Below are 25,010 nucleotides of genomic sequence, written 5' to 3' on the forward strand. Positions count from 1 at the left end.
TTTCCCTCGGCTGGCCTCATGTTGCATTTTGAAGCATCTCTACCCCACATCCACACTCAAACAAACCTTCTCCTCTTTTCTCCTACTGCCAACTTTTCTCCTCTCAAACTCTGTGCTTCCGCTTTCTAAGAAGCCCTCAGAAATCCCCTTTTAAAGCACAAAGAGAAACGGCTGAAGTGGACCTGGGGATTAGCGAGTCCAAGCACTGCGTCTGACGGAGGATCTGTGAGGCATCACTGGGTCTGAGTCGAAGTTCAGCGCTTGGAACCTTATTTGGCTATTGCTGCTTTCAAAGCTCCAGCCGTTCTTCCAAACACTGGAGTTCTCGGCTACTTTTCAACATGATGTAAGTACCACAAGTACTTACATTGTCTTAGAGGTTGCGGGGGAGGGGGCCTTGTAGATAAAAGTAAACGTTAGAATATACTAGAACTCTTGGGTTGAAGGAAACATTTAAGAAATGCACTCGAAGGTCTCACTTGATGAACTAGGGGGAAAAAATGCCAGTTTCATAGATTTGAGTCCGACTCCCCTTTCATCTTCAAAGCCAGCAAAAGCTTGAAACTACCTCCTAATCTCAATCTCCCCCCAGTAATATACGAGCGAGGGGCTGCCTTCCCCGACTTTGGACATTGCTCCAACAGAAACTGCTGCCATCTGAAAGCCAGGGAGATCTGTGCTAGAGCCGTATTCCAAGCATTTCCCATGTCAAGAAATGGGGCAGCTATTCACAGTGTTAGAGTTCTGCCCCCTCTCCGTCACAGAAGCGGGTTAAGGCTGTCACGGGGGTCAGAGCGGCAGGTGCCGTGGCTGCAGGTGCCGTGGCTGCAGGCTGATGAGGAAAGAACTAGAAAGTAGACACGGAATGTTCCAGAGGGTGCCTGAGCCCAGACCGCTTCAACCACGGTGTCTGGAGGAAAGGGGACCTTCAGAAAGCACCCATGTATTTTGAGTCCTATAAGGCGTGCCGGAGCTCAGGTATTCATATGCCGTTCACAGCACCTTTGCTACGTCGGCCCCACCCCTCCACATGCCCCGGAATGTCCTTTGGTGAGTGTTGTGCCACTGCTCGTTTTTGCTGTCTCACAGTGTATGCTTCCTTATCCATGTCCTGAAGTCTTTTGGGCAGAAGGGGGGAGAAATGAAAATGTGACTCTTAAAAGTGAGGCTTTCCTTCTGAAGATGTTCTTGTGGGATGGGCAGACCGCGGACAGTACTGTTGAGCTGACAGATAGCGGTACAATTTCCATTTCCTCGGTGCCAGGTGTTTGTGAATTTCCACACTACTAAACACAGAAAGAACCCCCCTAACGGCCTGGCCAAGGGCACAGGTGTGGCTTTCGCCACGGACCCCTGTAAATGCACACAGCGATGAGGCGATGCTGAGTGCAGTTCTGGGTGATGACCAGACTCCAGGTGGCAGATGCGATGGTGCAATTCACAGAAAACAGGGACTCCAAGAACCCCGAGGTCGCAGCTTCTGGACATCAGCTGTATTTCTCCCGCCGCCCCCTGCCGCCCCAGGTATAATTCACTCTAGATTTTTACTGTTGCACAGAGTGCTTTTTTTTTTTCTTTTAACCCCAGAAAGGCATTTTCCATTTTACTAAAAATATTTTCCTGTTTCTTTTTTTTTAAAGATTTATTTTAATTTTTATTGGCAAGGTGGATATACAGAGAGGAGAGACAGAGAGCAAGATCTTCCATCCGATGATTCACTCCCCAAGTGAGCGCAACGGCCGGTGCTATGCCGATCCGAAGCCAGGAGCCTCTTCTGGGTCTCCCATGCAGGTGCAGGGTCCCAAAGCTTTGGGCCGTCCTCGACTGCTTTCCCGGGTCACAGGCAGGGAGCTGGAAGGGAAGCGGGGCTGCCGGGATAGAACCGGTGCCCATATGGGATCCAGGGCGTGCAAGGTGAGGACCTTAACCACTGTGCCACCGCACCGGGCCCACCTGTTTGTATTTTTCAACACGATGTACAGAAACAGTTTCTCCTCTCTGGGTATCTGAAGGCATCCATTTCTCCATGAGGACGAGCTGTAACTCGAGTGGTTTCCCTGTTTCTCTGGTGCCAAACCTCTGGTATCTGACTAAACATCGCTGCGTTGGCTCCTTTATGGGTTCCAGGCCTCTGTGGAGCCTTGAGCGTCCTTGCCCAGATGTGTTGATGAGCAAAACGGTTTTTTTTTTTTTTTTTGACTTGGCTTTTGTTCTGCCTGGTGGGTTTCCCCCTTGGGACTTGGTAAACTGGGATCTGGCGTGGCGTCTCTTCTGAGCTTTCCGACCGGTATATTCTGAGCAGGGCACTGGCCCGGGAGGCAGTCTGGCCGGGTTTGTTGGTGAGGAGTGCCCTTGGGAGCGGGGAGCGGGACGGTGGGAGTCCAGGCAGCAAGAGGAAGGCGCTCGCCCACCCCTGAGCAGTGTGACCCCGGTTCCACCTGGCCAGCCCGGCTCCTTGGGAGGTGCAGCGAGGCACGAGTGCACGCAGATCTGTCCCGGGAGCCGGACAGGCCCGGGATGCGGTTTCGGGGAGCGTCCTGCCTCGCCCGCTGCTCGCTCCCGGGCTCGGGCTGCCGAAGGGGTGAAGGCCTCGGAAAAGCCCCCTGCGCCCCCTCGGATCCCGTCGGGACCGCGACGTGCGCGCCTCGCCCCCCGGCCCCGCGTCTTCGCTTATTGTCGCGGGACGTTCACGGAGCCGGCTTGGGTGCTCACTTTAAAAAGTTTTCAAAGTCTCCCGACTCCTCTGCGCCGGCTCTCGGGCCACGGCGCCCCCTCGCCACCCCAGGACTTCGGGGAGCTCTGAGGAGGCAGCGGGAGGCCTTGGTTCCCCAAACCGGCCGCCCCGGGCATCCCTCGCGGCCGCTGCCCGGCGCCGAGCCCCCTTCCTCCCGCGGGCCGCCGGCGGCCGGAGGCGCGCCCCGCACTCCCCCTCCTCAGGACCCGCCGCCGAGAGCCCGGATGTTGGATTCCATCCCTGCGCCGGGTCCTTCTCTTCCATAAAAGGGCAGCGCTCGGCGGGGCTGAGATTGCCGCCGCCGCCACCGCAGGCGCCCCTCGCCGCTCCGCCTCCAGCCGGGACCCGGCGGCCCCCGCCTCGGGGAGGGCGCAGGAGAGGCCGGCCCGCCGGCTGTGCCCCCCTCCGGGCCGCTGCGCGGGGCGGGAGGAGCCGGAGGCGGCCGGGCCCAGCCCAAAGCGCAGGGGCGGAGCGCGCAGAGCGAGGCGGGGGGCCGCGGATCCGGGACTCCATTAGTGGGTCCGGCCGGGAGGCTGAGCTGAGTGGGCTGAGGGAGCGGGCCGCGGCCGCCGACGCCCCGCCAGACGCCGCCCCCCGCGCCTGTGGCCGGCGAACCCCGGGGCCGGGGAGCGCGAGGAGCGCGCGGTGAGGCGGGGGGCCGGGGCTGCCTTCCGAAGGGGAGCGCGGGTCGGGGCCGGGGAAGGTGCGGAGCCCGCGGGCGGCGTCTTCCCCGGGCGGCCGGGCGGCGGGCAGGTGACGCCCGCCGAGGTCCGCTAGGCGAGGGCGCTGCGGGCCGGGGCCGCTGAGCGTGCTTCGCAGCCCTCCCGAGTGGCCACGGAGAGGCTCCCCGCGCCCCCGACCTTCCCTCCTCCCCCGGGGACCAGCACGGTGGGCTCTGCCTTTCCTTTGGGGTGTAGGGGGCGGGGGGCGAGTGACGCCTAACGAGAGCCATTTCCTCCGCGCGCGCAGGAAGGAGCTATGGCTCTGGACGGGATAAGGATGCCAGATGGCTGCTACGCGGACGGGACGTGGGAGCTGAGCGTCCACGTGACGGACCTGAACCGGGATGTCACCCTCAGAGTGACCGGAGAGGTGCATATCGGAGGGGTGATGCTCAAGTTGGTGGAAAAGCTGGGTGAGTAGCTTCCCGCGGGGGCGTCGGGGGAACGACTGGCGGGGTGGGGGAGGGGTGCGGCGGAGGAGGGAGGGAGAGAGGGGGAGGGGAGGGGCCGGTGTGGAAATGTTGGCGCCCCGTGGATGCTTAAAAACACGCACACGCGCACAGACGCGCACACAGCGTGGCGTCGGTCAGTATTGAAGCGACGCCGCTCCCTGGGCGTTTTGTTCCGCTGACTCTGAATTTTGGGGACGTGGTGCTTCAGCCCCCCTAAGTTAAGTGACTTCATTGCGTAGTTAGGAGTGGGGGCGGGGAGCTCCTTAATTTGCTTTCACCGACTTCACGTGCTAAGAGAAGTGGGCCGGGTCTGCAGGGCCGGGGTCCCGCGCGTGGGGCCTCGCCGCCCGCGGCTGTGCGCGTCGAATAGGCGGCCAGACAAAATCCACTTGAGAAAGCTGTCCCCCGGGCCGGCGTCGCTGGGAGGTGGCCCCTCCGCCTGGGCTGGGGCGGCGGCCTGCAAACTTGGAATCCCTACCCGGTGCTCCAGACCGAACTATTCCGAGCATTTGGTTTTACATTAACAAGCCAATGAAAGAACTGTTAAAAAGCCGCTAGGACACTGATGCGGAATTGACGGCCTTCCACCCTGGGTTGCGTGTTTGGCCCCGGTTTTAAGTAACGGGGCGTGTGACAGCATGCAGCTGCAGACAACCTTAGCCGCACGTTTTGTCGTGAATGAAACCGTTTTCAGCTGGAAGCCCCAACGCTCTCGACGGGGTTGTCATCAGAGGTTGGGGAAAGCTGTCTTCGTGCGCGCGAAATCCGTACCTTGGGCGTATAATGCACTTGGGCTAAGGCGGCGCGTTGCCTTGTCTTGAGTTGGTTTTTCGGTTTGAGTTTTGTTGTTGTCGGCTTGTTTTCTGGCCTTTTTTTTTTTTTTTTTAAAGTCACGCTGCGAAAGTATAGAGAAGCGTGTATTGATGAGGGAATGTGTTTCTTAGCTGCGGAATCTTGGATCCTTACCGTATAAACGTACAGAATTAGCGCCGTGGTGCAGTTGGCAAAATCAGGCAGGCTTCGCTGGGAGGGCCTGCCCTGCACCTTCTCAGAAATGTCCTTTCTGCCGTACAAAGTAGCCTCTGTTAGGGCTGCAGGCCTGGGGAGCTCGCCAGCCCCGCCCCCTTCCCAGGTACCTTTTCACTAGCAGACTTTTGCTGTGCTGTTTGTTTAACCAGTTTGCTATCTGTGAGTTAACCATTTTTTTTTTTATATAAGATCTCAGTAAATGAATTACTCTTTGCAAAATATTTAACTGTTTTTGCTTGGCCCTGGTATGGGATTATATAAGAACGAAAATATCAAATACAGTGAATTGTTGCTACATTCTTTGAGAAGTGTTTGTCAGAGATTGCCTTCCGGGTGGTAAGTGGCCCTTAGTAATACATAGGGTTCAGTGAGGAGATATTTTTTTATGTTGTACAAATGCTGTTGAGCCCAGTGTGAAAGCCTAGTGGCTAAATCCTCACCTTCCATGTGCGAGGATCCCATAGGGGTGGCAGAACCAGCCACCCCACTTCCCATCGAGCTCACTGCTTGTGGCCTGGGAAAGCAGTTGAGGATGGTCCAAAGCCTTGGGACCCTGCACCTGCGTGGGAGACCCGGAAGAAACTCCTGGCTTTGAATTGGCTCAGCTCTAGCCATTTTGGCCAGTTGGAGAGTGAACTAATAGACGGAAGATCTTTCTCTGTCTCTCCTTCTTTCTGTAAATCTGGCTTTCCAATGAAAATAAATAAAAACAAAACAAAAAATAAAAAGCTGCTGAAGGTGACTGAGACAGCTTATAGTTCTCGAAAGCCAGGCTTGAGCTAATGAATAAATAATGGTCTCTACTGTATTTTTGTTGCATTGATTGGAACCATTTATTACAGAATTGCAGTCATAAATAGAACCGTGGAGAATAAACTATTTGCCATCCGAATTGATGTCCATTTGGAGTGCTGCTTGTCTCACTGTCTCCGTGCTGGTGTCCCTTGCAGTTCTGCAGAGAGCGGTGGCAGGGTGCGAGTGCATTGCTCGAGGAAGCCTCGCCTCGCCTCGCGTGGGCTTCGTCCCTCCTCAGTCTCCACTTCCAGTGGGGCCTCCTGGCTTTGCTATTCGGTTACCCTAGAGTTAAATCATTTCTTGTTCCTGATTTTCACAGTGAGGTATTTTGAATGATAAGCTGTTGTGTTACTGTTACTGTTGTGTTACTATTTACTGGCAAGTAAATAGAGGAGAAATTCAAGAAGGCGGCATTTAAAACTCCACGAATCGGGAAATTCGGACTAGAAAAGAACTCCTGATTTTTTTTTTTTTTTTAAAGTTGCCTAGAAATCAGAGACTCAAGCTGTGTCGGCGAAGGTGGTTAGGGTGACTGGATGGCTGTATGTCTGTGGTGGCTGACAGCTTGCAGGGTTCAGATAAGTGGAGATCTCCTCGGGACTGGGATGGTGCAGGCGCGTCTCAGGGTTGCCGTGATGCCGACTTGGCAGTCCCGCTGCTGCGGTAGGGCTGCGGGCACCCTCCCCTGTGTGCTGCCGCCTGCCCGCCCCAGTGTTCCTCGGCCTTGCCCGAGGCTGGCGGAATGCTGAAGGCGTGGAGTTTGGAGGCTGTCTGCCCATTGCGGGAAAGTGGCAGTAGTTACTTCCCTGGAGTTGCTGGGTCCCAGCCTGAGCCCTCCCCTTGACACTGGTTCAGCTTTGTGTGCAGGTGTGCAAGTTTCTGGAAGGGTGCTTCCGGGCCTCCGTTAGTCCTGGGAAAGCCTGGATCAGGTGTATGGCACGGTGGTGCAGTCTGGCTGCCAAGTGTCAGCCATGCTGTCAGGCTGTAGTGTTCACCCCTGATGGGGACGTTTTAATTATGCAAGGTGAAATGTCAGTGCTTCCTTGGTTTGTCAGCAGTGTCTTAATTGGAGTTTATAAAGAATATATTTTACTAAGATCCTGAACACATGCCTGAAGTTTATGATTTTAATTCAGAAATCTTAGACTAATTTAAATCACTGCGTAAAAAGCATTTTATAATATATATACATTTTTCTGAAGAGAAAGAGTAAGATTTATTTTTAAAGGCACAGTTATGGAGAGAAGGGGAGAAATGAATGATCTTCCATTTGCTGGTTCACTCCACATATGGCCACAAAGGCCCAGACTGAAGCCAGAAGCTTCTTCCAGGTCTCCCATGTGGGAACAAGTGCCCAAGTGTGTAAGCCATCTGCTGCTTTCCCAGGTGTGTCAGAAGGGAGCTGGAAGTGGAACAGCTAGGACGTGAACTGCCCCGTATGGGATGCCGATGCTACAGGCAGTGCTTAATGCACTATGCTACAGGCTGGTCATGATGTATTAGTTAATCTTCTTAAAGAAAGGAGAGTATGCCTTGAGTGAGCTTGTGGGAATTACGTCCTAATGTGCCTGTCTTCTCTGCATCTGTGACTCGGAGTAGGCTGGTAGCAATCTCACCATTGACCCCCTCAGTGCTTATAGCTCAACCCTTAGTTCAGTCCTCAAGTAGCCACAGTGGCTGGGGCTAGGCCAGACTCAACCAGGAGTCTGGAACTCCCTGTGGAGGCCCTCCTGTGAATGTCCTGTGGATATGGGAGCCCATTCTGCTGTTTTTCCAGGTACAAAAGCTGGGAGCTGGTTTGGAGCTGGGACAGGTGTGGCTTTGAACCATGGGTGTTGTAGCGGGCAGCAGTGCCGGCCCCAGGGTCCAGTTTTGTGATGGGGAATTGTACTCCTCAGGCGTGTGGGTGTGGTTCAGTAGGTTAGACTGCTACTTTGGATCCGCACGTCCTGTCCAGTCTGAGAGACAGCTGGTGTTGCCTGGTGGTGGCTCAGTTCCTGCCACCCATGGTAACGGCCTGGATGACCAGGCCAGCCCTGGCAGTCACAGGCATCCCCTCCCTGCTGTGGTCTACCTTTCAAAACATTTGAGCAAGGAGGAGCTTAGTGAGAACTACCTTGTGTTCCCATCCCCCATGCAAGAAGGAAAATAGCAGTCATCCCGCCCTTCCCTTGCACGCACGCGCGCACACACACACACACACACACACACACACACACACTCTGCTGCACTGCAACAGAGAGCTGTTGAAGTATTGTTTCCATGAGATTTCTGAAACGCAGCGTACCAGTGAGTGGATGATACTATTCCAGGGATTTGAAAAATGTTTCAACTCTGAGGATCTCGGCATTGAGACCTCTGCTTCGTGCGTTTTATAAGAGCATGTTTTTAACTCATTTATAAATGACACAGGAATGATATCTAATAGTTTCTTGGTACATGAATGTGGCTTTAGAAAAAAACCATTTGTTTGCAGCATTTTAATTTAAATTATCTTACTAAAATAAAAACACTAATGCCACGGTATGCTTCTAAATGGCCTCCTTGAGGTAAATAGTCTGTTAGAAGGGTATGTTTATTTGGAAGACAAGGGAGACAAATCTGGTAGCTGGTACCTCCTGCAAGTGGCTGCAGCAGCTGGGGCTGCGTCAGGCTGGAGCCGGGAGCTCCGTCTGAATCGCCCACGTGGCTGAGCGGCTCGGTTACCTGGACACCATTTGCCGCTTGCTCTTGCTCATCAGTAGGAAGCGCGGTCAGAGCCAGAAGAGCCGAGACTCAAATTGGGATGCTTATGTCTGGTGTGGCAGTTTAACCAGTTGCTGTGCAATGCCAGTTCCAATAGTCTTTTATAAAAATGTCTGCTTTCTTGTACCGAAAAGGCAAAGTGACAGATCTGAGACCCCCTGGTTCTTGGATGCCCACAGCTGCCAGGGGCAGGCTGGGCTGAAGCCAGAAGCCTCGGACTGCCGCTGGGTGTCCCACATGGTCGGCTGCTGCCCTAGCAGTTGAGCCATCATTGGCTTCCTCCCTTCCTTTCTTCCCTTCGCTTCCATTGGCAGGAAGATGGATCCAAAGGGGAGGAATCAAACTGTCATTCTGATTTGGGATGTGGGCACCGCAAGCAGCTGTGTTAAGTACCGTGCCTTCACAGTTTTCCTTCCTGGCTGAGAAGCAGGCGTGCTGTTGAGTGTGGTTTGATCCGTTCCATAAGGAGCATTTCCAGGTTTTGGAGATAAGTTTAAGACCACCGTGAATATTTAAGTGCACATTTTGCTTTCTCTTGGGTACTTGGCGTAGGGAGAGGCAAGGCTGTCTGCATTCCTTTGTTGTTGGCTGTTCTATGAAGTGTTGGAATCCTGTAACTTTGATTTGAACTTCTCTAACGTTGAATGATATTGGGGAGCTTTTCATGTGTTTATCTGCTATCTTTCTGAGTCATGGTTTGATCCGTTCCATAAGAGCATTCCCAAGTTTTGGAGATAAGCTTAAGACCACCATGAATATTTAAGTGCACATTTTGCTTTCTCTTGGGTACTTGCGTAGGGAGCGAGCTTGCTGGACCGTGTCCTCAGGGTTGAAGCTACAGAGGAGACCAGTGCGCCAGGCACACGGCACTTGGCATTGCTCTCAGCGTTGGGTGGCAGTCCTTGTTGCCCCAGTCCTCCCTCCCTCCTGACACTGCATTCCTTTGTTGTTGGCTGTTTAACGTTGGCTGTTCTGTGGAGTGTTGGAATCCTGTGACTTTGATTTGAACTTCTCTAACGATGAATGATATTGGGTAGCTTTTCATGTGTTTATCTGCTATCTTACTGAGTCATACTTTAACTTAAAAATATGTAAAGTTTTTGATAAGATTAATTGTAATTTCATATCTGCGTAATAATGTTTTCAGTATGCTTAATAGAACATTCTGGGTAATGAATACAGCGCCTATAAAGTTCCCATGTTATTGATTGTAGATGAAGTTGTCTATTGGATAAGTGTTTTTCTGCTTATGTTTCTTAATGCAGTTCCTGGGTTCAGATTTAAGGATTTCACTAAATAAGGATTTGCTATTAAAACATTACTTGACTAAAGGAAATTAATGCTGTTGCCAGCGTTAAATTTCATGCAGAGTAATGACAAGTAGGAAGCACAAACTAAGGGCAGGACACCATGGCAGCCGTGGCTTCCCCATGGGCTGGCCGTGTCACTGATGCTGTGTGCAGGGATCTCCATGGTCCTTGGTTGTGGGGTTATGCTTCAGATCTAGTTGACACACACAATGCTCAGAATAGCCCTTCTAAATGGCGTGAGGAGCAGCAGCAGCAGCAGTGCAGTCTAGACGGGTTTAATGATTTGTGAATTTTCCACTAGTACTGAGCTACAGGAGTAATAGTATTTATGAAAAACAGAATGTCCTTTATAAAGTGAAGCCCAATAGTGCTGTTTTATTCTGTACCAAATTAGGAATGTGTTTTAACTCCCTGTGCTTACCTTATTGTTAGTAATACTACAAATTTTATTCAGTGGGTTCACCCGTTCAGTGTGCTGGTTTAAGTCCTGCTTGGTCCACTTCCAGTCCAGCTCCTTATTTGCCTGGAAAAGCAATGGACAGTAATACTGCTGGCTGACCGCTCGGGCCTCTGTCAGCCATGTGGAAGGCAGGCTGGAGTTCCTGCTCTGGCCTTTGGCCTGGCCCAGGGCTGGCTGTCGGGAGCATGCAGGGAGTGAACCAGCACATGGAAGATCTGTCCGGTTTCCATCAGTCTTTTTTACTCTGCTTATTAAGTAAGTATATTTTTGTGTGAGTGTGAAGATGCTTTAGAAGCAGTGGATTTAATGCTTAAGTATATATGATGGGGTGTTCAAAAAATTCAGGTAAATTATTTTGTAAGATGACATAACATTCATAGGTAGTTTTTCTGGCACCATTTTTTTGTTTTCGTTTTTTTATTTTAGGATTTACATATTTGTATTGGAAAGGTAGATTTACAGAGAGAAGGAGAGACGGAGAGAAAGATCTTCCATTTGCCAGTTCACTCCCCAAATGACCACAACGGCTGAGGCTGAGCTGATCCGAAGCCAGGAGCCAGGAGCTTCTTCTGGGTCTCCCACATGGGAGCAGGGTCCCAAGGCTTTGGACCATCCTCCACTGCTTTCCCAGGACATGAGCTGGATGGGAAGTGGGGCAGCCAAGACACGAACTAGTTAGTACCCATATGGGATGGTGGCACTTGCAGGCAGAGGATTAGCTAATTGAGCCTTTGCACTGGCCCACCAAAATTATTTAAAAATTTTGTTTTTTGTTAACTTTTTTTTTTAAAGATTTATTTTATTTTTATTGGAAAGGCAGATATACAGAAAGGAGAGACAGAGAGGAAGATCTTCCGTCCGATGATCCGATGATTCACTCCCCAAGTGACCGCGACGGCCGATGCTATACCAATCAGAAGCCAGGAGCCTCTTCTGGGTCTCCCACGTGGGTGCAGGGTCCCAAAGCTTTGGGCCGTCCTTGACTGCCTTCCCAGGCCACAGGCAGGGAGCTGGAAGGGAAGCGGGGCTGCTGGGATTAGAACCGGTGCCCATATGGGATCCCGGGCGTGCAAGGTGAGGACTTGTTAACTTTTTAAAAAAGGATTTATTTGATTTATTTGAAAGACTGCATTTTAGAGAAACAGGGAAAGAGAATGCTTATCTGCTGGGTCACTGACCACTCCAGCCACAGCTGAGTCAGATTGAAGCCAGGAGCTTCATTGGATCTCCCAAATGGTTTTAGGGACATAATATTAGGGCCGTTTTCCACTGCTTTGCGGGTTCATTAGCTGGGAGCTGGATCTGAAGTGGAGCAGTCAGGATTTGAGCCAGTGCCCCTGTAGGATGCCGGCCTCACAGATAGTGGCTTGCATCGCTAAGCTGCAATGCTGGCCTCTCCACAAATTTTTAATGTGCTTTCATATTAAGTTATTAACTGATAAAACAATATTTCTATATTATATTTCAGTTAGATAATGCCGTTAGTAGGTAAGTTAGTCTAAGATGTAGCCCCTTATACATGACCTTGGAGAAGTTTTCACCTCCCCTGATGGTTTAGTCTTAACCTTTTTTGCAGTTAGGATATTAACTAAGTATAATATTAAAAAGCTCAACAGAGTCTCTGGTAATTAGTACAGTGAGTACACCAACAGGTCAATTAAATGGTATCTACACTTATCCTTCAGACACTTTGTAAGCCTAAGACAAAAATTTGGATTGGAACTTTAAGTATTCTAATTGTAACGTTTAACTGGCAACCCTATATTTCTTAATCTCTTGTTGAAAGTCTTTTGGAGACTTTTCCTGCCATTGAATTCTGTTGAATGGTTTTGAAGTCTCTGAATTATATCTAAGACCAGATTGAATGGGTTTGGATAGTAGATTAGCTGTATAAAAATTTGATAAGTTTTCTAACATCTCTGCAACTTTTGTTTCTTTGCATGGGGATAATAATGTGTATAGAGGTTGGTGGTGGTTTGAGAATTAAATAATGTGTCTGTGAAGAACGCACTAAGAATGCTTGTCAGCGTGGAGCGATTCCAGCAGCTGTTTATCGCGGATCCTATGGGATTTGAGACATCTCACTCTTAAATATCTCACCTTAGGAGTTTGGGGAATGCAAAGAGGAAGCTTAGAGTGAAACAGCATTCATATGTGCGCATGCCTGCAAAAGGATGATCCTGTGTCCTCAGGCTCTCTTTTTGATAGATTATAGAAGTAGTGAGGCCTGTGGAAATGAGAGGCACATGAACTTGACCTCAGGAGCAGTGGCAGCAGTGAACACTCCAGAGCCCAGTGTTAGAGGTCTAGTCTCTCACTGTGAACAGTTTGGTAGCAACAAAATGAGAATGGGATTGCTGGGTTGATAGTCTGCTTGAGAATGTGATGTAATTGGCACTTGAATATGGAAGATGATGAAAATTTAGAAGCATGAGCAATAGATGGCTGTATTTGAAGAAGACCAAGTTGAAAAGTTGGGAAGAAAGATTTCTAGGTTGGAGAGTGCAGTGTTCATGGTATATTATAGATAAGTTTGAAGCTGTAGGGGATAAACTTAGAAAAAATTCTTAAATATACTTTTTTAAAAAAGATTTATTTATTTTTAATTAATTCATTTTTATTGGAAAGGCAGATATACTGAGAGGAGGAGAGACAGAGAGGAAGATCTTCCATCCAATGATTCATTCCCCAAGTGGCCGCAACAGCTGGAGCTGCAGGGTTCCAAGGCTTTGAGCTGTCTTTGACTGTTTTTCTGGTCCTGAGCAGGGAGCTTGATGGGAAGTGGAGCTGCCAGGATTAGAACCAACACCCATATTGGATGCCAGCACATGCAAGGAGAGGACTTTAGCTGCTATGTTATCACGCAAGGCCCAACTTACTTACTTTTATTGGAAAGTCATATACACAGAGAGGAGGAGAGGCAGAGAGGAAGATCAGTTGGCTGGTTCACTCCCCTAGTAGCCAAAATGGCCAGAGCTGAGCCTCTTTGGAGCAAGGAGCTTCCTCCAGGTCTGCCATGTGAGTGCAGGGTCCCAAGGCTTTTGTTGTCCTCCACTGCTTTCCTAAGCCAAAAGTAGAGAGCTGGATGGGAAGTGGGGCTCCTGGGATTAGAACCAGCACCCACATGGGATCCTGGCATGTTTAAGGCAAGGACTTTAGCCACTAGGCTACAGTGCTGAGCCCTCTTAATGATTCATTATTCTTTCATTCAGTCATCTGCATAAAAGGCAGGGTGTCCAGTGCGGGAGAGAGAGAGACAAAGAGAAGTCGTTTCCTTAAATTGATTCTGTTCGATGATGACCACCGCCCGCCCGCCCGCCCGCTGGAGGAACAATATCGGCAAATTGTTCAGAGTTGTGATGGAAGCTTTATTGGAAAATCCGCTCCTGGGCCCTCTTCGCGCATAGGGGAAGGAAGAGGGAAGCAAAAAGGGCACATAAGATACGTGTGGAGGAGTTTTATACCCCTCTAGACACGTGGGCGGGCAAAGGGGCTGTCTGTGTCCCAACTATGTAAGGAATGTCCATTCAGGTGTGCCATTGGCTAACTGGAATCCCACCAGGTCGGTGAGGTAACTGGCTCCTCTGGCCCGCCTGTTCCAGGCTGAAGCCTGGGAGACATGCCGGGCTTGTCTGGGAGACATGCCTGGGAGACATCTCCTGTGCCCTAGGTAGCCGTCAGTCTCATGCCCCAAATGCCGGTAAAGCCAGGGATAGGGCAGGCTGAAGGTAGGAAACTGACTCTCTTTGTCTTCCTTGTAGGAGGCAGGGGCCCAAGGACTTGAGCCAGCATCTGTTCCTTTAGGATGCCTTAGCAGGGAGCTGGATTGGAAGTGGAGGTGCCAAAATTCAAGTGTGTTATCAGAAATGCCCGGTGGGTTCTTTCCTCAGTTTAGTATAGAAGTAAAAAGCCAGGCATCTGTTGCAAAAGGAAAAGTTTATTTGCAAAAGGACCAGGTGAGCAGTGAAGGGAATAGCAAGGGGAAGCATCTCTGGAGAGAGAGCTGGGAGGTGGGGTGCCTCTCGAAAGGGGAGGGAGAGAGAAAGAGACACCAAAGGTTTGAGGAAGGGTCTTGGGATTTTAAGCATTCGCTGACCCCTCCTTGTTGGGCGGGGAACCTACAGGTAAGATGTTCCGCATTGGTGGTCTCTTAATCAGTTAGGAAATGGGTGGGCAATGCTCGTGTGCCCACCTGAAGGTGTGGCCAAGACCTCAGCAGGCCTGGATGGTCTCAACGTGGGACTCAAACTGTCATACTGCCTGGGAATGCAGGTGTCTCCTGCCACTAAGGCTGCCTCTTGGTGTTTTCAGTGAGAATGTGCTGAATGGCAGGGACTGGACATGACGTATCCCCGAGGTGAACAAAATGGACTCATTTTTGACTGAATTTACCAGCTCTTCATTACTGTAAGAAAATGCCTAAAACAGGCCACCAGTGAAGGAAAGGGACATTTTCCTTACACTTTTTGAGGTGTAAGTCCAAATGGTATGGCACAGGCTTTGACAATAGCCCTCCTTGGCTGCCGTGAACACGTCGAGGTGAGAGCTTGTATGTGTTTGTGGTCCTTCTCCCTTGCCCCCTAGAGCCATCAGGATCCAGCCATGGGGCATCATTCTGCAAATCTGATCTAATTACCCAAAGCCCCATCCTTAAACACCAAATGGCTACGTCCTTCTCTCTTTAGGGCCATGAACGAAAGACTTTGGGACTAAACTCCACCAGGACCATAGTGTTCACTCACATTCAACTTGCAGTCCTAGCAAAGGGTAATCTTTTAAAGTAGCAATTACTTGTGATGTTTTACAAAAATGAAGAATTAAAACCAAGGACAAGTGAAATTGTAGCAAAAAAAAAAATGAAATACTGTAAATGAAATTTGAATTAATCGTAAGTGGAATTTTCAAACAAAAGCCCATCATGGGAATGTGGCTTTCCTTGCCTTTAGAGGGACACTGTAAATGCAGCCAAGGAATTTAGTGAAGGTGAACTTGACCTAAATGAGGAAAATTGTGTGGCAAAAAGGATGAAGATGTTCCAGAGGAAGTGGTGTTTCTAAATTGGATATTAAAGTAGCTCTCAGAGGCGTATTATAACATTCAGAGTGCACTGGGTAACATCTTGAAAGTTGATCTACACTTAGAAAGAATGACTTCGCCAGGGCGTAAACAGACCTTGCTTCCCATAGATTATATTATATAGGACAGAGGCATACATTATTTAAGATACTCTCAATAAGTTTTTACAGACACTTCTCACTGTTTTTAATTTTTAAATTATGGTCAGTTTACCGACAGTTTGAGTGTGTCCCCATTTCTATCAGTGCGCTTATAATCTATGGAGAGTGCTGACATTTTGTGCATACCTGTGGGACAGTTAGTTTTCAGTGAATTGTGAGGAGGCTTTACATGTTCCCTTGCACTGTAGCTTTTTTTCTTTTTTTCTTGATTCCATGTGCCAGACTCTGGCTCTGCCTTTTAGATACAGAATGAATACAATAATTCAAGACCCGTCATCTGATAGGAAAGGTGGTTGCATAGAACTGAATAATGTGTGGCTTTTTCTTTTAGCGTGCTAGGGGTGTGCTTAGCTGCTTCAGGAAGAGGGCCAGTGGATTCAGAGGTGATCATGCTTGAGCTGGGTCTTCTGTTGGGTTTTGTCGAAGTGATAAAGGGAGAAAGGAAAGGTGCCCGAGCACAGAGACCAGAGACACCAATTTGCATCATCAGCAGTTTGCATTCTGGGCCTTGAATCAGTGGGTAGAAGGTTTCTCTCTGTGTCTTTTTAAAATATGTCAAAATAAGTCAACGTTTAAAAAATTTTTGGCTTTACACATTAATATATGTGCTCCTCAGCTATGTAGATAGTTAAACCATATCTTTTCAGATTTTATGGTCTGTGGTTACCATTACAAATCAGAGACATACTTAATATAAATATTCCTCTTTATTTTTTCTCTGAATGAATGTTAAGTGGTGTTTGTGTGGTGTTGGCCAGCTCGTGGGCAGGGCCCTTCCTCCTGGGAGCAGCGCTTCCCAGGGTCAGGTCCTGCAGCGTCAGGTGACACAGACAGCTCATGTTCTGAGTGAGTGTTGAATGGGTGGGCTTCTTGCTAATGGGTGCCAGGGCATTCTAAGATGTGAACAGAATGGATCCTCTGGGACAGTGGCCAGGGCTATCCACCTGTGCCTTGGTGTGTGGGAGGGCTTTTGTCTGATGCTAGTATTTAGAGATGGGCGAGGATCAGGCTTTAAGGATGGAGCCGCCATGGCTCTCGGAGGCTCCGCCAGAAGAGGCACGCAGTCCGGAGACGCACACCCTGTCAGGAGGTGCTGTGGCCCCAAGAACCCCTCACCAGGACCTTGTGCTTCCAGAACCGAGCCAGAGTAACTCGGGTCACCTACCTTGGGTATATCCTTATGGTAATAAAAAGTTGCCCAATAGAATACATGGAGGGTAAATTCTGTTATATGTTAATAAATTGATATTCTCATACAGAGGATAGTATCAGAATAGAAATGGTAGTGTTCTTTTCACTTGAAAGGCAGAGTTACAGAGGAACTTTCCCTCCTCTGGTTTGCTCCCCACATGGCCTCTTTGACTGTAATTGGGATCATCTGAGGTCAGGCACTGGAGCCTTCTCTGGATCTGCTATGTGGGTGCAGGGGCACGAGGACCTGAGCCATCCTCCGCTGCCTTCGCGGCCGCTAGCAGGGAGCTGCAAGGGAAGTGGAGCAGCTGGAACATGAACCAGCACCCACATGGGATGCCAGTGCTGCAGGCGGAGGCTGGACCTAGGGCACCAAGGCGCCAGCCTGAGAAACGATAGCTGGATGGATTATTTCAGTCTAGCCCTGGAGACCCAAAGGAAGTGGCTGTGTCTCACAGTAGCAATCTGTGCCTGAGGGCAGAGCCTCGACACCCAAAACCGGTTTCTACACCAGGCTTGTCATGCTGCCCGGCTGCTTAGCGGACGGACCAGTTAGATATGTGTGAGAGCTGGCTTCTGTGGTGTCACCTCTGCCTCTGACAAGACTGAACATCCTGGTTCCTTTATCCTTAGGAACAATTCCAACTTGATTGGTTTTTAATGTGAATATTCACTTTTTAAAAAAAGATTTATTTGCTTTTAATTGGAAAGTTAGATTTACAGGGGAAAGACAAACTAAGTATAGTAAAATGGGTGATTTTGAAATTATAATTTGTTAGATTTCTTTCTAGAATTTTTCCGTTGGCTGTATTTCTTTTCCTTGAGGAATGCCTGCGATCTGTGTCACTGTAGTCTTCTGTGTCAGGTCATTTGGCTCAGGGCTTTTTTTGTTTTCTTTTAAAATTTATCTTATTTATTTTTATTGCCAAGTCAGATAAACAGTGGGAAAGAGACAGTGAGGAAGATCTTCCGTCCATTGATTTGCTCTCCAAGTGACTACAACAGCCAGAGCTGAGCTGAACCAATGCCAGGAGCCAGGAGTCTCTTCCGGGTCTCCCACGCAGGTGCAGGGTTGCACGGCTTTGGGCCGTCCTCCATTGTTTCCCCCGGCCACAAGCAGGGAGCTGGGTGGGAAGTGGGGCTGCCAGGATTAGAGTCAGAGTCTGTATGGGATCCCGGCACAGCAAGGTGAGGACTTCAGTGCTAGGCTACCACACTGGGCCATTTTTCTTAAGATATACTCATTAATTTGAAAGATAATATAATAGAAGGGGGAGGGTCGGAGACCTTTTACCCACCGGCTTACTCCTTAAATGACCATTAGAGCTGGAGCTAGGCCGATCAGGAGTCAGGAGCTTCTTCTGGGTTTCCCATGTGGATGCAGAGGCCCAAGCACTTGGCCCATCCTCTGCTGCTTTCCCAGACGCATTAGCAGGGAGCTGGGGGAAGTGGGGCAGCCGAGACCTAAACCAGCAACTGTAAAGATGCAGGTGCAGTTGCTTTACAGCGTGCTCCCTCCCCAAGAGCCCCGGGCTTATTTAGCCCACAGTACTGAAGGTTGCAGGACTGAGCACCAGTCTCACAGGGCTCCGGTGAGGACCCCATGCTGCCCTTGACAGGAGTCTGTGCAGCTGGAACTGAAACCAGGACCATCTGGGATGCTGGTGCTGTTGCACAGCCCGGCAGGTACTAATCAAACAAAGGGAAGGAGCACTGTAGTCTCGACATTGTGGTGTCTCTCAACTCTCTCTTATGGCTGGGTGGCCCTGCAAGACTTGATATTTCTAGTGTTTTAGCCCTTTTTGTATGTCCAGCTCATCTTTAGCAAATTCATGCAAAATGGAATTAAAAGTTAAATATTTTTTTTGATTAGTAAGGTTTTAGGAATACTTGTATGGTTTGTTTCATAATGCTTTTTCTTTCTTTTTGTTAAAGATTTATTTGTTGTTATTGAAAAGGTAGATTTACAGGGAGAAGGAGAGAGAGAAAGATCTTCAATCTGCTAGTTCACTCCCCATGTGGCCACAAAGGCCAGAACTGAGCAGATCAGAAGCCAAGAACATGTTCTGGCTCTCCCATATGGGTTCAAGTTTCCAAGGCTTTGTGCCATTCTTTGTTGCTTTCCCAGGCCATAAGCAAGGAGCCAGATGGGAAGTGGAGCAGCTGGGACACGAACTGGTGCCCATATGGGGTGCCAGCACATGAAGGTGAAGAATTAGTCAATTGAGCCATTGCATCAGCCCTGTTTTAATATTCATTTTCCACGAACTTCCTGAAAACCTGTGGTATTGCTCATAAATACCTCTGTTGTTCCCTATTAGAGCTGTGAAGGATAATCAGTAGAGTTTTATTGTGAATGTGAAATCTATAAAATCTAAACTTTCTTCTGAATAACTTTTATCTTGGTTGGTTATGGAATGTTACTGAAGAATGCCACCTCTGAAGTCATGCTAATCTGGATTTAAATCCTGACTCTTCTGGATTAGCTTTGTGATCCTTGTCCAAGTTGTAGAACTTCTCTCTCCTTTTTTTTTTTTTTTTTTTTTTGGTATAAATACAGAATGCAATAACATTTACCTTTAAAAAGTTTTTATGAGACTATATGAAATGTCTGGGACATACTAAGTGTCCATTAACAAATCTTAGTTGCATTCATTCCATGATCAAGCTAGGAGCTGCAGCTTTGCTGTGTCTCCCAGCTGTCTTCGCTTTTCGCAGTGTCGTCAAGACCCGTGATTCCAGCTTCCACATGTCCTTCTCTTCACTTTCTGTCTTGTTAGACCGCACTCTTCAGAATAGTGCAGTAAATTTCCTGCTCCCAGACTCCGCCCCCAACCTGTTTTAAATTCATTTCAGAGTTACAGGGACATACAAACACAGAGAGAGAGAGAGACTGACTGACCGACTGACCGACCGATCGATCAACCTACTTTCAGTGTACTGGTTGATTCTCCAAATAGCCACAATGAGTAGGGCTGAGCCGGGCCGCGCCAGGGTCCCAGTACTGGGGCTGTCTTCTGATGCTTTTCCTTGTGCATTAGCAAGGAGCTGAATCACAGTGGGGAGCTGGGTCTCCAACCTGTCCTCATCCCAGATGGTGGTTCGACCTGCTGTGTCATAATCCCAATCCCAGACTTTCCCTTTATAATTCTTGGGGAAGGAGGGAGAAACAGATTTTCTGTCTATTCATTTACTAACCCAAATGTTGGCAATCCCAAATGTCCATGTCTGAGTCAGCCCGAAACCAGGAGCCAGGAAGTGCATCCTGGTCTCCCAGATGAATAATTGTCCAAGTGTTTGGTTTTTCTGCCTGCCACCTTTCTAGCTGAGCACATGAGTAGGGAGCTGGGTTGGAAGTGGAGCAGCTGGACTTGAATGAGCACTTCAGTGCAGATCAATCCACTGCTCCACAACACTGGCTCCCATCGTCATTGTTGGTAAAACAGCCTAAGACCCTCCATGTGCACAGGAGAGCCTGACCGCTTTCAGCTTTCAGCTTTCAGCTTTAGAGACCTAGAAGTGCTGCTGCTTCAGAACCTGAGCTTTCATGTCTTAAATTGATTGGTGCATCTGTAGTGTTGTTGATCTTTCATTTTCTCAGCTCGTTTTCATTGTCTCATTTGGAGTATAAATGTCTCCCAAGTGGAAAGTCTTATTGTTTTATTTCATTTTGTCACTTTGTGCCTGAAAGTTTATTATATTGACTATATTCTTGAAGAGTAGTATTCCTTATCCATTTGCTTCCACTTTTTGAGAGGCTAACTCAAGAGGAACGAATAGAAGGCACATCCTGAAAGAAAAGTTAGGGTTCTGGGGCAGCCCTGCAATCTGTAGCTCGACTTGAAAGAGGAGTTGAGAGTAAGTCATTCATGAGAGCAAAAGACGATGTGGTTGAGTGCTGAGATCATTGTCCTTTACGTTCCAAGACTTGTCACAGTGGTATAGCAGTCCTGCTGCTGAGAGTTTACCTAGAAAATCTTGAATATGATGAGTCAGTTAGCTGCTCCACCACACTTCTAGCAGCACTGTTTATAGTTGCCTAAAATGTGGAGTCAGCCAAAGTACCCGTCATCAGATGAATAGATAAGTAAAATGTGGTATGTATATAATGGAATATTAGCTATAAAGAATGAAATTATGTTGGAGGCAAAATGAATGCAACTAGAAGAAATCATGTTGAGTGATAAAAGTTAGACCCAGAATGACAAATATGGCCTGTTCACCCCTGTATGTGGAAGCTATTTTTTTTAAAGGCGGTAGAAATGTCTGTGTAAGTATTGCTGCAAATACAGTTTTATAAAACTTGGTTTTAGGGCCTGGCGCGGTGGCGCAAGTGGTTAAGGTCCTCCCCTTGCATGCCCGGGATCCCATATGGGCGCCGGTTCTATCCCGGCAGCCCCACTTCCCTTCCAGCTCCCTGCCTGTGGCCCGGGAAAGCAGTCGAGGATGGCCCAAAGCTTTGGGACCCTGCACCCGCGTGGGAGACTCAGAAGAGGCTCCTGGCTTCTGATTGGCTTAGTATCGGCCTTTGCGCTCACTTGGGGAGTGAATCATCGAACGGAAGATTTTCCTCTCTGTCTCTCCTCTCTGTATATCTGCCTTTCCAATAAAAAAATAATAAAAATAAATCTTTAAAAAAAAAACTTGGTTTTATATTTTTGTCAAACCAGCAGTTAAGAATGTTATATTTGGGCCAGTGCAATGGCCTAGCCACTAAATCCTCACCTTGTGTGCACCGGAATCCCATATGGATACTGGTTTGTGTCCTTGCTGCTCCACTTCCCATCTAGCTTCCTGCTGTGGCCTGGGAAAGCAGTGGAGAACAGCCCAAAGCCTTGGTACTCTATACTCAAGTAGGAGACCCATAAAAAGCTCCTGGCTTCAAATTGGCTTGGCTCTGGCTGTTGTGCCATTTGAGAAGTGACCCAGCAAATGGAAGATTTTTGTTTCTCCCTCTCTCTATATCTGCCTTTCAATAAAAATAAATATATCTTAAAAAAATAATAATGTTACATTAGGAAAGGACCAGTACGGTGATACAGGAAGCTGATCCTCCACCCTGTGACACCAGCATCTCCCATGGGCACTGGTTCCTGGACTGACTGCTCCACCCACTAACCAGCTTTCTGTTTATAGCCTGGGAAAGCAGCAGGGGGTGTCCCAAGTTCTTGGGTTCCTGTGCCCACATGAGAGATCAGGAAAAAGCTCCAGCTTTGGATCAGCTCATCTCTGGCCACTGTGCCTATTTGGGGAGTAAACCAGCAGATGTTGTTTTTCTGTCTCTTTGCTGCTCCACAATTCTTTCAGGTAGAAATGAATAAATCTTCGTAAAAGTTACATTATAATCTGTAATTACTTTAAATGTCACTGTATATGGATGCAATTGGCATTTTCCTATTTGCCTTTTTATAGTCATTGTTTGTATTCCCACTACAGTGAGATTTTTTTTTACTTTTTACTTGTTGAACTTTTTTTGGTAAAAAAGTATTGCCTTTTTACTGTAATGTAAAATTATGCTATCTCAAAATAAAAAAAAGTGGGGGCACAAGGAGAAAGGACAACATGTTCTTAGAATTGTATTTACAAGTCAACATGGAATCTGTTAAGTGAGTTGAAAAATTCAGCAATCATTAGAAGATAGTATTAAGGGGTCATTTAAAATTGATTTTAACATTAACTTTTTTTAAAAAAGTTTTTATTGGAAAGGCAATATTTACGGAGAGAAGGAGAGGCAGAAAAATCTTCCATTACTAGTTCACTCCCCAAATGGCCATTTACGGTAAGAGTGGAACCAATCCGGAACTGGGAGCTTCTTCACGGTCTCTCGAATGGGTGCATGGTCCCAAGGTTTTTGGGCCATCCTCCACTGCATTGCAGGCCACAAGCAGGAAGCTGGATGATAAATAACGCAGCTGAGACATGAACCAATGCCCATACGGTATTGGATCCTGGTGCTTGCAGGGGCAGGATTGGCTAATTGAGCCATTGCACCAGACGCTAAACGTTAATTTTATTTTGTCTTAATACATTATAGACAGTCTCATTATAAACGTTAGAAAATTTGCCTATTAAGTGGTTATTTGTCATTAGCTTAAAAGGGAAAGAAATGCTTACTAAGGCAACAAGTTGAGCTGGGAAAGAGGAAGTAGTTCATTCCTAGATTTTATGCAAAGGTTCCATATTTAATAGGCAGCCTTTGTCTTTCTCAGCGGCTTAGCTCCAGCATTCTCTTTCTTACTTTGCATTGCAGACTCTGCTGGGACTTTGCCAGCAGTCATTCTGTATCAGGTTGAAGCATTTGACATAAATTGAATAAAAAGCCTTCTGATGATAAGAATAGTGTATTATGACCAGTAATATACTTTGATTATATTTGATTGGTTGTCTTATAGTCTGATTTTGGACCTAATTATTATTTACAGCGTTTCTTTGTGGTGAACTTGAATTCTAAAGTTAAAAATCAACTTTTGAAATGTAACTATTTTGTACAGTTGATATTGAGCTAAAGAATTCATTGTTTTATTGTGATTTTTGAAGTTGTTAAGGGGAAAGGGATAAACAGAGATCGCGCATTGGCTGGCTCAGTCTCCAGATGAATGCAGTGTCCAGCACTGGGCCAGGAGCCAGCAGCTTCATCCCGGTCCCCCCAGGCACTGGAGCCACCTTAGCCTTGTCCCTGACTGCGCCTTTAGATGAGTGCTGTCTCAATTCACTGAAAGTGACTAGTGGGTGCTACGACACACCAGAGACAAAATGGTGAGGGATGTCAGCTTATTAGGGGAAATCACAGTCTTAAGTAGTATTAGAAAAGGGGGAGGGTAGAACATTGACATTGTAAGTAGCTGTCACAGGTCACTTTGCTCAGGCGGGCTGGAAGCTGAGCATCTGGCCACAGGCAGGTAGGCCTTGACTCAGAGAATACAGAAGCTAGCACCTAGGCCAACAGCTAAGCCTTGGGTCGTACTCACCAAGCAGGAGATGGGTTACATATCGGGAAGTCCTAGCCCAGCTAGTCCAAGGACAAAGACGACAGACTGGGGTGCGGCCCACTGCTCTCATTGCGTGCCCAGTGAATAGGCCTGGTTAGAATCTCAGCCAAGACTATTACCAGGGGCTCCCCAGGGACACAATGTGCCATGTGCCTAGGCCTCCCACGCGGGCTAAGCAGAGATCCAGGGGCGATCATCAGAGTGGTCATTTTAGATAGGGAGTTAAGAAAAGCTTCTCTTGGAATATGGAATTTAAGCTGAAATTGGAAGGATGGGAGGGAATTAGACGTTTCAAGAGGGGAACAGTATGAGCAGGGGCACTGTAAGAGCTCACGGACTAGGCAGTTCTTAGAACTAAGACAAAAGCCACTGAGGAAGAGTCAGCACAGGGAGAATTTACAGGGTAGACAGGCTGTGTTGTATCAGGCTTTATAGACAGTAATAAAGCATTTGGATTTTAGTTGGATCCATCTGGAAGCTGTTGAAAAGAATTTTCAGCAGAGGAGTGACAAGAAGTGCTGAATAGACCGCTCTGGCTGCTCTGCGGAAAATGCTGCACGGAGCTGAGGAGGACCGTTTGGGAGGCTGCCGTAACTGCCAGTGGAGGAAAGGGTGGTGGGCTGAAACATGGCAGTGATACGGGGAAATGAAAGGGAGGTTTGTGGAAGTGGAATTGACAGGGCTTGCTTCTACGTATCAGGAAAGAGAAACAGTAGTTATACACCTGTCATTGTAAGCAGAAAGTTAGGCTAGAAATTAGAGACGTAAGTATGTGGATGTGAAAGCTGTAGCAGTGGATGAGTTGCCTGTAGAGTTTTCGCACTGGATTGCTACAAGATGGGAGGAACCAAGAGAATGTCAGTGCTGGGATGGTTTTAGATGGGAAGAAACGTTCCTCTCTTCGTAGTACAAAGAAGCCTATCTAAGTCTAAATTCAAGAAGGTTGTATATCAGGTTGGAGTGAAAGTGGAACTTGTGTGTCTGATGGCTGCTGTGGTTTTTGTTGTTTTCTGCAGTGAAGCACATTGTTGTCTGTTGAGGCCAGAGGATTCTCAGAAAATGAAGAGAGTTTATAAGATTAACATTATAGTGATAGATAGAAGGCACAGTAATTGGTCAGGAGTGTCTGGAACCTGTTCATGGTGAATTTAGGGTAACTGTCTTACTGTCTGGCTGTGAAATGAAATGAGTGCCTAGGTCAGTGGAAGCCATGGCCTGTGGAGGGTCCTCTGCGGGCTGCTTCCGGCTTCGCAGCATTGTTCCCGGTACAGCAGGGCTGGCTGTTAGTGTTCCTTAGAATTGGTAAAGACAGTGTAACCTCTGAATATGGCAGTGGTTATATTAAC

The 25,010-nt window shown here is 48.1% G+C and overlaps 1 protein-coding gene across 2 annotated transcripts in view; it reads left to right on the plus strand.

The window, feature by feature from the left end:
- The first annotated feature begins 305 nt into the window (after positions 1-305).
- FERMT2 (FERM domain containing kindlin 2) overlaps positions 306-25,010 on the plus strand; it is an 88,925-nt gene continuing 64,220 nt past the window's right edge. The window contains exons 1-2 of one of the 2 annotated variants that reach the window (XM_040969679.1): positions 306-346; positions 3,704-3,869. In XM_040969679.1, coding sequence (XP_040825613.1) covers positions 3,713-3,869 — 157 coding nt within the window. In that variant the 5' untranslated portion in view covers positions 306-346; positions 3,704-3,712. Of the gene's footprint in view, positions 347-3,198; positions 3,380-3,703; positions 3,870-25,010 lie in introns of those variants that run through there. The other variant, XM_040969678.1, reaches the window with a different exon arrangement.

Source organism: Ochotona curzoniae, unplaced genomic scaffold, assembly GCF_017591425.1.
Source record: "Ochotona curzoniae isolate NIBS_2020 unplaced genomic scaffold, NIBS_Ocur_1.0 scaffold_4701, whole genome shotgun sequence".
Taxonomy (NCBI): domain Eukaryota; kingdom Metazoa; phylum Chordata; class Mammalia; order Lagomorpha; family Ochotonidae; genus Ochotona; species Ochotona curzoniae.